The sequence below is a fragment of the Erigeron canadensis genome, chromosome 5 (genome assembly GCF_010389155.1).
Source record: "Erigeron canadensis isolate Cc75 chromosome 5, C_canadensis_v1, whole genome shotgun sequence".
Classification (NCBI taxonomy): Eukaryota; Viridiplantae; Streptophyta; class Magnoliopsida; order Asterales; family Asteraceae; genus Erigeron; species Erigeron canadensis.
The window spans coordinates 30,972,314-30,986,537 of record NC_057765.1 but is presented as its reverse complement, the minus strand read 5'-3'; the positions used below and the strand labels follow the sequence as shown (position 1 = coordinate 30,986,537).

At 30.8% G+C, this 14,224-nt stretch overlaps 1 protein-coding gene across 1 annotated transcript; it reads right to left on the bottom strand.

The window, feature by feature from the left end:
* Positions 1-5,697: 5,697 nt before the first annotated feature.
* On the bottom strand, positions 5,698-8,744 carry LOC122599587 (ras-related protein RABA1f-like). The gene is made up of 2 exons (XM_043772116.1): positions 8,371-8,744; positions 5,698-6,300 (listed from the first exon to the last, which is right to left on the bottom strand). The coding sequence occupies exons 1-2, from the start codon at positions 8,589-8,591 to the stop codon at positions 5,868-5,870; spliced, it is 654 nt and encodes a 217-aa protein (XP_043628051.1). The 5' UTR covers positions 8,592-8,744; the 3' UTR covers positions 5,698-5,867.
* Between the last annotated feature and the right edge of the window lie 5,480 nt (positions 8,745-14,224).

Sequence of the window (14,224 nt, the reverse complement as noted above, 5' to 3'; positions counted from 1 at the left end):
TTATGTATTCAATTGTCTAATCATCTTGTTTTTTTTTTTCTAAAAGCAACAGATAAATGGCTAACATCTCACACGCGAGTACGCCTACGTCGATTCGACTCTTGGCAATGCCCCGGAAAAAACCACATTGTGAAAAACTTTTTGACCACTTGGCTAACACCCCAATGGTTCATCATCTTGTTAGTATTTATAGATTTCCATGTGATTAATGAAATCAACATGTATATAGACACGCAAGCTTAATGTGAACGAAAATTAAAAATACCTATTTTTGTAACAAAAATGGAATTTATAACTCGTTCTCAACTCTTAATTGAGGATTGGTATGTAGACGAGTAATATGTCACATTAAATAATAAGGAAAAGAGTACTACTCCTAACACATGGCATTGATCGGTATACAACTATAACACTCTGGTCCAATTAACTTTTATTTAAAAAAACTATGGCTATTGTGAAATTTTAGTTTATAACCTCTTGTGACCAAAGCCTAACGACATTGACTGAATCAGAAATTTCAATATATACCTTTAACAGTAAGTAAATATTGAATTTTATCAATTAGAAGTTGGCCTAGTAGCGGTTATGGAAAATGCGATCCCCCCTTGACACAAAATTGCAATTTTTTAAAGATATCTGTTATCAATGAATTCTAGGCTCATGTGACGTTTCAAAACGCAGGTTTGATCCATTGGGGTGTTTAGATCATGTGGGGATTAGGATAAAGATATTGTACCGGCATCATATGACTCTTACGGGTTGAGTCGATAGATATCCAATTGTAGTACCGGAGCTAGAGTTCCCCCAATTTACCTTTTTTTTTTAAGTATTGAATTTGAGATATTTACTCTCAGAGAGGATTAAATATTCTAATTAATGGTTATAATAATACAATTTTTTTTTTCATTAAGTACTTAATGATGTAAAATGATTCAATTCTTATTAAACTTTTTATTTACTAATAAAATTTTGAAATGAATTTAGCTAATTTTAAATTGGTTTTTTTGATTTAATCTAACTCGAACTAAGAGTCTAAGACCAAATCCTCCTCTTTGGTTTGTTTCAACCCATATTAATTTGATTTTTCCATTTGAACCTCTAGAATCGCCAGATCAGGGAAACCAAATCGTAAAAATTCAAAAAGATTGTGAAATAGAATTTTTTAATTTAATCAACATAATACGTAAAAAAAAAGATGCATGGATTTTGAATTTTTTAAACAAGCCCCACAATCAAACTTTCAGGTTATCCACAATTGGGCCACCTTTTATGCTTTTCGTTATCCAAACAACTTACTCATCGTCAATCGTTCTCGTTGGCCCATTGTTTTATTTTGTCATTTTGATTTTGATTTTTGATTTCGATTTCTAACAATAATGTGGATACGGACAAGTAATATATATTAGATATAATATTATATGTGACGTGGCATGTCTTGCTTTGTCAGTTTCGGCTTATTAAGTTTTGTTAAGAGTATTAATATTGTTATTGTTATAGAAACATCACACATGTTTGCCATCATTGTAATAATTATTGATTACCTCTTATTTAAAACCACTCTCGAATATGTACGTAGTCACATCATGGATTATTATAGGTATATGTATACGGGCTAAACTCCGGTAAAAATATTTTTAAAATAAAAATCATATTTTTTTGTTGTATGCATCATATTAATGAATATGCATCTAAGATGGATGTACAAAATAAAAAAAATATGGTTTTTTCGATGTTGACAGACTAATATGTTGTTAAACACTTAAATAATGATAATTAGTTATACATTATGTTAGTTTTATGGACTTTCAATGTACACAATGAAGTTTTTAAGTGTTTTCACCGTGTTTTTATTTTAAGGGTGTTCTTATTTGATTTGCCTCCTATATATACATACATATAGGAAGTCAATCAAATAAGAACCCCTTAAAATAAGAACACAGTGAGAACATTTAAAATCATCATTTTGATGCATTATAAGTCCATAAAACTAACACAGTTTATAACTAAATATAATTATTTAAGTGTTTAACAACACATAGATCTATCAAAATCGAAAAAATCATGTTTTTTGTTTTGTGCATCTATCTTAGATGCATTTCATCAAAATGGATTCATCCAACAAAAACATGATTTTTTTGATTTTAACGGATCAATATGTTGTTAAACAATTAAATAATGTACTTATACACTATGTTAGTTTTATAGACTTTTAATGCATCAAAATGATGTTTTTAAGTGTTCTCACAGTGTTCTTATTTTAAGGGTGTTCTTACCTGAGTGTTAATTATATATAATATTGGTATGTGAGGGGTTCTCACAATGGTAATATAAGGCTGTCAGATATCTAAGCTTAGGTATGGAACACTCACATACTAATTTTTTAAACCATAAATATCATGCGAGCCCAACCTTATATTCCCTTTTCCCATATATATGTGTGTGTGTATATATATATATATTTGTATGTGAGGGGTTCCATACCTAAGCTTAGATGTCAGACAACCTTATATTCACTTTTCACATATATATATATATATATATATATATATATATATATATATATATATATTAATACACATCTGTCTTTATTCATGGATTATAATTACTGCATGTAATTAGGAGTGGTGTGAACTCCTAACTGTCCGTGAAAGATCCTTTCGTATCGCTGGTCCCAAACATTAATGTACTTCGCATGTAGTGGTTTTTCCGATACATGTAGTATCATGAATTTCTTTGTGTTGGAGTGGTGACAACATCAACACATTCATTGGATTATCTTGTATGAAACCAAGTTTTCTCGTAACACGGTAAGCAACATGCGGTTCTATAGTACTCCAAAAAATCATCGAACCAGAGTATACCATATATGACTTCACTGTCTACTATACCGTCTTCTGGAAGTCTATGTAAGATCCCATTATATGGGGTCCACTCAAATTGGTAATGTTGTAAATGTTGCTTGAAAGGTAACCATCACATGGGAAAGGACATTAAGAAAATTCATAGTATATTTCCAACTATATTAAAAGAGTAATTATAATCCATGAATAAAAATGTGTACTAGTAGATGTATTTATATATACACATATATATGTAGGGAAAAATGAATATAAGGTTGTACGACACTTAAGCTTAAATGTGAAAATCCTCACATACTAATTTTTTAATATATCATGTTTAACGAATAAATGTTTGGGCCCCATGAATTTTTAGTATAAGAAAATATTTAGTATGTGAATGTTTCACCTAAGTTTAGTTGTCAAATAGCCTTATATAACCATCCCCAAATATGTATTATATATATATATACACCTTCAATCATAACAATCATTAAAATCATAATCATCTCCATTTTTAATTTTTCGAGTAATGTGTGGCATTCTGTGTAAAGAAGTTGATAGTTTAGGTATGATTAGTGTAAATAATAAATGTGGGGTATGAAACATACAAAATGAGGTATAGTTCAAATATTAAATTTGTAATTAACCCTAATATCTATAAAAATAAAAATAGGGATGTTATATTACCGTCTTTGATTTCTAAATCACTTGGAAAAAAACCCAACCATAGTTGGCATTAATATATCTTGGTTTTTAACTAAATTCATATATATCTTGGTTTTTAAGTTGATAAGTATATATTTAAGTTTTATAATTTTTGCAACGATCATGATGCCCACACAATATATTAAATGGATATGTTAGGTTATAGAAAAAAACATTAATATTGGTTGAGCAATACATAATGCAATGTGATATTGTGATAATTTTTTTTCTTTGTTTTTTCTTTGTAAGATTGATGTTGTGCTTAAAGTTATATATATATATTTTTTATAATTTAGACAAGCAATCACATATTTTTTTTCTTTTTTGATAATTTAATTTAAATTTTAGTACTTGAGTTATGTAGTTAATTTGTAAAGTTATTGTTATTTTTTTTTCAATTACTTAGCTTGCTTTATATTAAAAAGATAAAATAATAATTTTCAAACTTTGAAAAATTTCAGCAATTTAACAAAAATTTATAAATTTTACAATGTAATAACTATACTCGCGTATTACGCGGAAAAATAATCTTGTTCTTAATATAATATCTATAAAAATAAAAATAGGAATGTTTTATTACCGTCTTTGATTTCTAAATCACTTAGGAAAAAAACCCAACCATAGTTGGCATTAATACATCTATTAATATGAATCCAATGATTCCCACATGCAGCTTACAACGGGTTCGTTGATTGATAAACCCCACAAAATTTGCACATCTTGCAAGGTTATTGTCGCTTTTTCCACGGGAAGGTGGTATGTGTGCGTCTCATGACCCCACTTTTAAACATTTGCGGTAACAAGACCATGGTCCAAGAAGTGGAACCTGGTTTTAAATACGTCTGCGAAACCCGCATCTCTAATATACTGTGAAACATGCTCATTGATTTGTTTTCTGGATAATTTTTTGATGTGATCCAAAGCTTTCTATCAGCTCGTCTTGTTTTAAGTGGTGTGTCTGATCCTGAAAATTTGTTGAAAATAGCATATGAACAATGTCTTTGTAAGTCTTATAACCATAAAAGATCACCATTTATTGGTTTGGATTTAGGTAGGTAGTTTTTCTGCCATGGTTAGAAAGAGTGAATGTAAGCCTGGTTTTGGACGGATCTAATGGTGCATATAAGAGTTCAAGTTCTTCGTCTATGATTGATGGCCGGATGAAAGGACTAGAGCCACTAGTGCTCTGCGATATATGACCCTTCAGTGGTGTATAGCAATAGCCATTTGATTCATGGTGGTCAATCCATTCAAGCAGTGCCCACTCCTTAGTTGGAACAGCATGGTTCTACTGGTGCTTTCTCGTGTACATTGTGTACACTATCTACAAGGTATTGCTGATTTTCATATCCTTCGTGCTTTGTGTAGTTCATATCTTTATTATATTCGTTATTATTGCGTATGTTAATTTCTACTGGGTTGATTGGATACGGATCGGTTGTGATCATATCCATATCTCATTATCCATTATACGATAAAAGTAGGGGTATGTGTGTTTATATTGGTTAATTATAAGCTCAAATATCTTGTATGCATGTACACGTTGCTTGACATTTGATGGTCATCTGATATATGTAATAAACTAGTAATGTAAAAATAAATCTGTCTTTTTAAATTAATCACTTTTTATTTTTGTCCAAAGATAAATTACAAAATTTTGTCCAGGGGTGTTAATAAATCGGATTGTTACAAATTCAATGCTTAGTAATCAGCTACATTTTGCTGATCTTGGATGGTCATGAGATGTATAAGTAGTATAATCAATGACAAAAGATACATAAGTTATCGGCAATGTGTATGAATTATGTTTAGTTGTCAGAAACATAATTGACTAAATGTAAATATGTAATCAGATTTATGTCTACGGTTTAAAATCTAATACATATAGTCATTGTAGTCAAAGTTATGTCTTGCATTAAACTAAGAACCCCCACGAGGAGATTTTGCTTCGTTAAGAAAACGGTTTACGACATATGTACTCAGAATGCAAAGAATGAAACAGTACCATGAGTCATTCTATATCAAACAAATGGTCTCTTAAATATTACAAAAAAATCGTAGAAATCACATGTTACTTAAAAAGTCTTAGACCCGACAAGACCATTGGTGGTTCAATTAAACCCTATAAATAAATTTGCAGGATCAAACTCCCTTCCAGAAATATTCAAGATTTACTTCAAAAAAATAACTGTCTCAAATCCTAAAAAACATTCAAACATATATGTTGTACATGTTCTACTGCAATTAACGATTGAACAGAACACATATAACCCCAATAAGTTCATATAGCATTAAAATGCTTACTCTTCACCTTAAAACATTTTAAGCAGAACAGCAACCAACTTTCTTCACAGCAGAGACATCATCCTTTGATCCAACATTAATGGTTTGCCCTTTAGGTAAAGATGAAGCATCGTTACCTGCATCAAGTGCTTTTCGGCTAACCACGTTATGTATTTGTGTAAGCACTTCAGTAAAGGCGGTTTCAACATTCAACGCCTCAAGAGCTGATGTCTCCATAAAATAGGTATTTTCCTTTTCAGCAAATGCCTTTGCCTCCTCTGTGGGGACTGCACGCAAGTGTCGTAAGTCGGACTTGTTTCCCACTAGCATGATCACAATATTCTGGTCAGTGTGGTCCCGTAGCTCTTTCAACCATCTCTCAACGTTCTCAAAAGTAACGTGGCGTGAAGTGTCGTACACAAGTAAAGCACCAACAGCACCTCTGTAGTATGCACTTGTAATCGCACGGTACCTTTAGTCACAATACAAGAAGTCATGACCATAAGCTTAGACTCAATAAGTAGAAGTTTATTTATTAATATCTATATCTATATCTATATTATCTAATAAAACAAACCACCCTTTTTTTCCTTAAACTTTTTACCTTTGAAAAACCAAAAATACCCTTCTCCTTTATTCACTAAATTAAACATCTAATATATCTATAATACCATTAATGAAATAATTTACAGTATAGATCCCCCAACACTTAATATAACTACAACACCACCTTTAACATCAACTACTTTTACATTCACCACAATCGTCGCCCCCATCACCGTCCCCACTACCGGCCCCACTGTCTCCCCCACCGCCGTCACCACCACCACCTCCACCTCCGCCATCACTAACCCCACCGTCGCCGCATTGCGCGAACATAAGTCTAGTATGCATATATGTAAGATTTAAAACTGACAACATGGTGACAAGGTTTGGCCAAATTTCAATATAGTTCTTTTTGCACCTACAAAAGGGCTTCACCTTTCATAAAGAAAAAAAGAACCCATAAACAAAAGCAGCAAACTTTCGTTAAATTCAGTTTAGGGGAATCTGATGTGACCATATTACTTGATCGGTATACTTTCCATAATTTACCATGTTGACTTTTTCTAGCCCGAGACATGAAAACCGGCTAACATACAAGAAATTTTACAGAAGGCTTGATCCTTTTTGTGTGTGCAAACTGGCTTTCTAACCCCAAATATGAAATATCCACGCACATTGTTACCTTTTTTTACGTGCCCATTTATGTATCCATATAAATAAAATTAAAACTCACAAGTTAATGTTTGGAAAACAATTGGGCTATTTGGCCAAAAGTCTTTTGATCTAGCAGGTACCCATCGACCTAGATAAAGATGAAACTGTCTACATTCTACAGTATCATGTCACACATATTACTACTAGCAGTATTGGGGCAACCCATCAACCGAGAGGTTGTGGTTTCAAGTCTCACTTAAGACAATTAGTGTAGAATGTAGATACCAAGTGACTGAATAGTTAAGTCATCACATATTTTTTTTTTACAAAATACACTAGACTGCTAGTTTTATACATCAGCAGATCAGCTGGCTGTTTATTCATAGATAATGCTTTAAACTACTTTTTATGCATTATAATTTCAGAAGGGATCAGAAGTGTTAATTAGTCCCCCCAAATTCAAATCAACCATAACCAGTTCCTTTAAAGGTGTAGTTTAGATTATACCAAATCTATGATTCACTAGGTATATACAATTAAGGATACATCAAGTGTACCATTAGAAGATGTAAAGGTTCCTTGAATATTCCTTTGGTATCAAGTAATCCAACAAAGTAACCTTATTCTCTATCACAACTCATCAACAAGATGCGCTTGTTCATCCTAGAATATGGTATATCACCTATACCTATAAGCGTACGACATCTAAACGCTTAAATCAATATAATTCATTACGGGAAAAAAATGGACCACAAAGAGATCATATATTCATATAGCATCAACCAGATTCCAAAAGTGTACATATATAAGGGTCAATTATAGTAAAACAAACCTTATGGTAAAACAAATAAGAAAGAATACGTCTATACGAACACGACACGTGTCAAATGTGCATCAAATTTACTATGAAAAGTGACGCACACGATCGCAAACCCACACAACATCGCCATTTGTAGTCATATCCTTCTTTCTTATTTATTCTACATCTAGAATTGTTATACTTAACCAGCACCTATAAATATAATCTATTCATTTCATTTCTAAGTAACAAATCACCTTTAAAGTCCAAAATCATAATCCTAAACTATAATGTGCACAATATTATTTAAAAAAATAAACCAACATCATTTCGATATCAAACTTATATAACACCATAATTTTTTAAAAAGATACAAACTTTAATCAAAATAATTAAAAACAAGATAAACCCAATAAAATATATCAGATCTAGATCCTAAATCACCAAAAACTAAATAAAAAAAACATCAACAATTATATATAAAAAAAACTATAGATACAGATAATATATATACAAATAAGAGAAAGGGATGAAAAATGAAACCTTTCTTGACCAGCAGTATCCCAAATCTGAGCTTTAACAATTTTATCATCAACACGAATACTTCTAGTGGCGAATTCAACTCCAATAGTTGACTTTGACTCAAGATTAAATTCATTTTTAGCAAATCTTGAAAGTAAATTGGATTTGCCCACACCCGAATCGCCGATCAGGACTAGTTTGAAAAGATAATCGTAGTCATCGTCGGCTCTGTAAGCCGCCATTTAATTATAACTTTATAAATAGATATATAGATATAGATATATGGGGTGAAATTGATGAAAGTTTGTTGCTTTTTTTGTGGGTGTGTTGGGTTGGGTTTGAAAGATGATTATTATTAACAAGAAGAGGAGAAGATCGTGTTGACAAGATTCACGAGAGAGAAGATCTAGAGAGAGGCGGGGACGCGTTTCGAAACTAATAAAGATTTTTGTTACTAGCACAGTATTCGCGCTATGCGGCGGTGATCGTGGCGGCGACGGTGTGATGGTTGTACGACTGTTGGTGGTGGAGCGGCGGTGAGTTGTGTATATAATTGATGTAAAAGGTTAATGGACATATTTTAAATGATAAAAGACTGGCAGTGTAATTTAATCATTAATGTTAGGAGGATAGTGTATATAAAAGTATTTTAAGGGGTGTTAAGTGAAAATATTACATATTTTTAACATTACGGTCATTACCAAAAATAAAAAGGACTATTCTTTTTATAATATAGTATAGATAATATTAGTGTAAAAAAATATTTTAAAAAATGATAAATTCTCTTAAAAATATAAGAATGTATATCTACTAATTTTTTTTTTAATTTTATTCTTTTATTTTTTCATACGTAATCATTTCATTATTAGAATAATTTTTAAACTAATTAATTGGAAAGATTAAATCATTTCTCAAAATATAATTATAAGTTTTTGTTATGATTTTCTCCATTTCAAATTTCGATCGTTGTACATGATGTTGGATATCATAAACCATGAAAGCTGATAAGTTGTATTTATATTTGATTTATCGGTTTGTAGACTTGTTTAGATATTCGTGCTCTATGAATTCAATAGATATATATATTTGTATTTCGTAAATCTTAATGTACAAATTTATTCATTTTAATTATGATTAAATAGTTATTTTTTATTTTATTTGTTTACTCTATACTTGTTTTATACTAATAGTAATTAACATCTAGATTAAATTACTGTTAATTGGTCAAGTGATTAACATTATAAAGTTTTATGAAAGGTTTTAATATGAATCTTGTTAAGTTAATATAGTCTGGGACCGAAAAACATTTACAAAATAGTAACATCATGTAAGTACGTATGTTTTAAGAGGCTTAAGTAACTTGAATAGACAGAACATAATCAATTTACATTATAAATTGGGTTTAGTACCTTGGAATGTAACCAACTTATACACGATATGTCATGGTGTGTATCGAACTATAGTTCTATGCATACAGGTGGTGCATTTTTGTTTCATGTTGTAATTGGTGTAATGGTCATACGTGACGCTGTGATGGGGACAAGGGATGATGAAGGTCATGTCAACCAAGCCAAGTGATGTGGGAATGAACAGTTGATCGAGGTTACATGGGTGTGATCCATATCATGTGAAGCTATAAGGTATCAAACTTCGAAGATTATAATTTTTTTTTTGAAAAAAATAAAATGGTTTAATTGAGGTTTTCTTTATGAGGTGAGGTGTAATGAACGTGTGATGATTATATGCTCTTAGTCAGGGGCGAATATAGCATGGGGGCAGCTGTCCCATTAAGTTTCGAAAACGTAACGTATTTATTTTAGATATTATTCTTTTGCCCCTTGTATAAGTAATGATGTTTAGTAAAACAAAATTATCTTGTAGCCTAGTGGAATCCATGTAAACTCAGGGGTGTTTGGTAGGAGGGAATCATAGAGAATGGAAATGTAATAGAGAATGGAAATAGTGAGAAAGAGAATGAGTATTTGGAAAGAGAATGGATTCCGTTGTTTGGTACCCACAGAGAATGAATATATATAAAAAATAATAATTTAAATAATAATACATTTATTACATATAACATCTTAAATTTATTTTTTTTCCTTTTCCATTCTCACCCATTCTTTACAATTTGTAGAGAATGAAGAGAATAGAATTGATTCCCCTTTCTCCTTTCTCATTCCCTTTCTTCGTCGCAAACAAACAAGGGAAGTCTTTCCCATTCCCTTTCTCCCATTTCCATTCCATCATACCAAACACCTCCTTAAGGTTAGGGTTTGGGTTTCGAATCTTGCATGCTACATTCTTACATATTTTGCCTTTTGCCTTTTGCCTTCATTATTTTTATTTTGATCAAATCTTTGCTAACTAGTTCTTCAAAGCATATACTTATTAATAGGAGTTGCTTTATAATGTCACTAACGACAGTATGTAAATCATAATATAGATATAATAAAGTTTACCTTTATTATTTCTTTTGAAGTTAAAGTATTTTCTTTCTCATGTGTTTCTTAAAACATATGATAACTTTTCCGCCTTCCATTTAACCGTTTGTTTCTTCCTATCTCTTATGTAACTATGAATTTTTATTTTTAATATATTGTTAAAACACATCAATTTTAGTTTATTTAGTTTGATTCATCAGCTATTGAATAAATATTCATCGCAATTAAAAATTTTAGTTTGCCCCATGCGAAAAAGTTTCTGGCTCCGTCCCTGCTCTTAGTTAACTAAATTTATCGTAAGTGACGGTGGTAGACTAGTTAACTAAGTTGATCCTAACTCGTAAGTGACGGTGGTAGACTAGGTTGGCTCAAATATGGGTTGTACTAGTATCGTTGTAAATGATATAAGCTAGGATGTATGTGTTTCAAATAGAATAATATATCCATAAGACCATAACAGGTAGTCTGATAGCACTAAAATCAGACCAAGTTTTCAACAAATGGTTAGGCATGAATATGTTATTTAATCATCCATTCAAAACAACTTGTTGCAAATTTACAATCATTAGGATTGACAAAAGTATACTCATGATGCGGCAATACGAAGTGATATATGATTTATACTAAAAAATGTAGTGTAATTCAAATTCATAACTTTCATATAGTATAGATGTGTCAAAAGATGATGGTTTTTTGTAACCAGCTTCATCGACTTTCTGGATTGTTTAACATACCGTTATATATTAAAAAAATGTGCTATAGCTAGTATCTAAAAATAAAAACAATTATATTAATCAAATCTATAAAATAATATAAATGTTAAATTCTAAGACTATTTTCATGATGGATTGAACATTGACTCCGAAAAGTAACTTCATATATATAAAGCCTTAAGGCCTTTCATTGAGGTGTATTAATTAGTCGTACACTTATTATAAAATTTAGGGTGGACTTTTAATATAGAAATGTACAATTTTTTTATGCACGTTAAGTGGAGCCCTTAGAACTTTGTTTAGCATTTTCCTATAAAGAATAGTAAAAAAAAAAAAGTCAAAATCTAATTTAGACAATCTAATAATGATAACTTTTATAAAAATTTTTATAATTACTACTTGTAATACTTAGTATATTTTTATAAGGGGATAATATCTGTACAGCTGGCAGTTCCCTTATCGGAACTGCAAAGGGGAAAATAAGGGGGGGAGGAGGTTTATTAATCAATTTCCATCACGTGGAGAAGATGGATGTGAGAGGGCAGTACTGAACTGCTGCAGTTCGGAAGATTATCCCTTTTTATAATGTGTCAAAATGTCAAATATATATATATATATATAATACATGCGTCTATACACGGTTTGAAAAAGCTTGACAAAAGCTCGAGCAGTTAGTTTATAAGCACAAACTCGACTTGATATATATATTTCGACCTCCTTTTTAGCACTCGAGCTCGATAAAATTTGGCTCGAACGAGGCAGACTCAAGTTGAAGCTCAAATAGTTCAAATGATTCACTAAAAGACTCAAACTACAAATTTTAAACATAGAGCCCCCGTAATAACTGAATAATAGATATGATACACGTGACCAGAACCCGGTCCCCCATCAAAGAGCCCAAGCTCAATTACTGGCTCACGCCAATACGCATTTAATCAAAAAATAAATAGATACTTAGAGAAAAAATAGCTAAAAATATATCATTACAATGATTACTTGTAAGCTTGACTACGTTACGAGCATCTCAAAAAAATTAAATTTTAAAATGATTAAAAAGATTCATAATATTATAAGCCAGTTTATGTAATATGTAGTTTGAAAAAGTTCAAAAAATCAAATAGGTCCAAACTTTCTTGATCTGTGAATTCAACGTGGTTATGTACTGTTTTACTAACATATGGTTTTTCTGGAAATTTAGAAGGAATTTGTCCTAGCTAGCCTTCTAGGCATTCCAACTCAACTAGATCGACATGTTATTTGTGCAAACCATCCCTTGAGTCTACTTCAAGATCTTAGATTAATTTTACATTTCTTAACATGTACTTTTCAGTTTTCGCTAGCTCCTTACTAGAATATATAGGAGCTAGAATTGAAACTTTTCTACATACAACTATACAAGTTTTACATACAAACCAATTGCTAGTTTATGCTAATATATTCCACCTTTGCTAGCTAGCTGTTCAAAAATAAAAAAATAAAAAAATCTATTGTTCAAGGGTCAGTCTTAGAGACCAATTGGTTTACCTTGATGTATTTACTTTCCCGAATGTTTAGGTTTTTCATTTGCGTTTTTGGTTTACAATGTTATCTTGTTTGGGGAGTATTCCACGGATACCATGAAATTTGTTACAAAAGTTTTTTTGGATGTTTCATTTAGGTCGGAATTCAAAATAAACTATCAAAATCATTTTTATAATAGAGTGGACACCTCATCTAACAAAGTAACAAACTAAGTACGACAATGGTGAGATATAAAAGGGGTTCATACATATTTAAATGTGAGTTTAGTACGAGAAATCGACCAACGGAATCAGACTCGTGTTGTAAAAACGGGTTCATACACCTCATCTAAGGTTGTAAAACGAATTCATACATATTTAACCGTTCAACCACCTCTGACCGTTGCTAGAGTTCAATCGTGTCAACCACCTCTGGTTGCTTCTTAATTTCATTAACGAAAGAGATATGATGAAATCATCAATTTAGGTATTTTAACGAAAAAAAATTGAAGGAATCGTCAATTTAGACTAAGGCTGAAAGAAATAACTCGTAAAAAATACAAGAAACTCCATTGCTAGTAAACTTGATAAGCGATCTCATTACAACCACCAAACCAAAATTATATTTTAGTATTTAACTCAAAAGATAAAAATTCAGACAACTTTAAGTGTTATTTTAAGTACTACTTCAATGGTTGTGAACTTATCTATACTATCTTATTTTTTAACCCACTTTCTCATAAGAATTCTAAAATTCTATATACAAATAACCAATCTACTATAAATGAATTGAGAGTCAATATCGTATCTTTCAAAATGTTTCCTAAAAACCAACATTAGTTTCATATATAGATTACATAATTATGTCGACACATCACACTATTGTCATATATTTTTTTTTTAAAGTTGTTTTTTGATTTTATCTTCAAATTCTTTTCGACTTTTAATATGAAAAGTAATTGGGTTGTTAATTTTTATGTGCTTTATACATCATTATATTTCTCAAAAAATTTATATGCTTTAATGTATTATTATATATTAGTTCATGTTCATTTTTATTCTTTTTACGTAGGTTATTTTATATAGCCGCACATCGTGCGGGTAAAAGACTTAGTATATATATATATATATATCTAACTGATAACAACTATATAATCTACAACTTTCATGAAAAACAAATATCACAACAAAAAGTACAAAAAGTTTTATAATTGTATGGTTA

Excerpts from the sequence above, each read along its gene's own strand:
- LOC122599587 (XM_043772116.1), bottom strand. The coding sequence starts at position 8,591 with ATGGCGGCTTACAGAGCCGACGATGACTACGATTATCTTTTCAAACTA. Across the intron at positions 6,301-8,370 it reads GATACTGCTGGTCAAGAAAG|GTACCGTGCGATTACAAGTG; the intron begins GTTTCATTTTTC and ends TTGTGACTAAAG.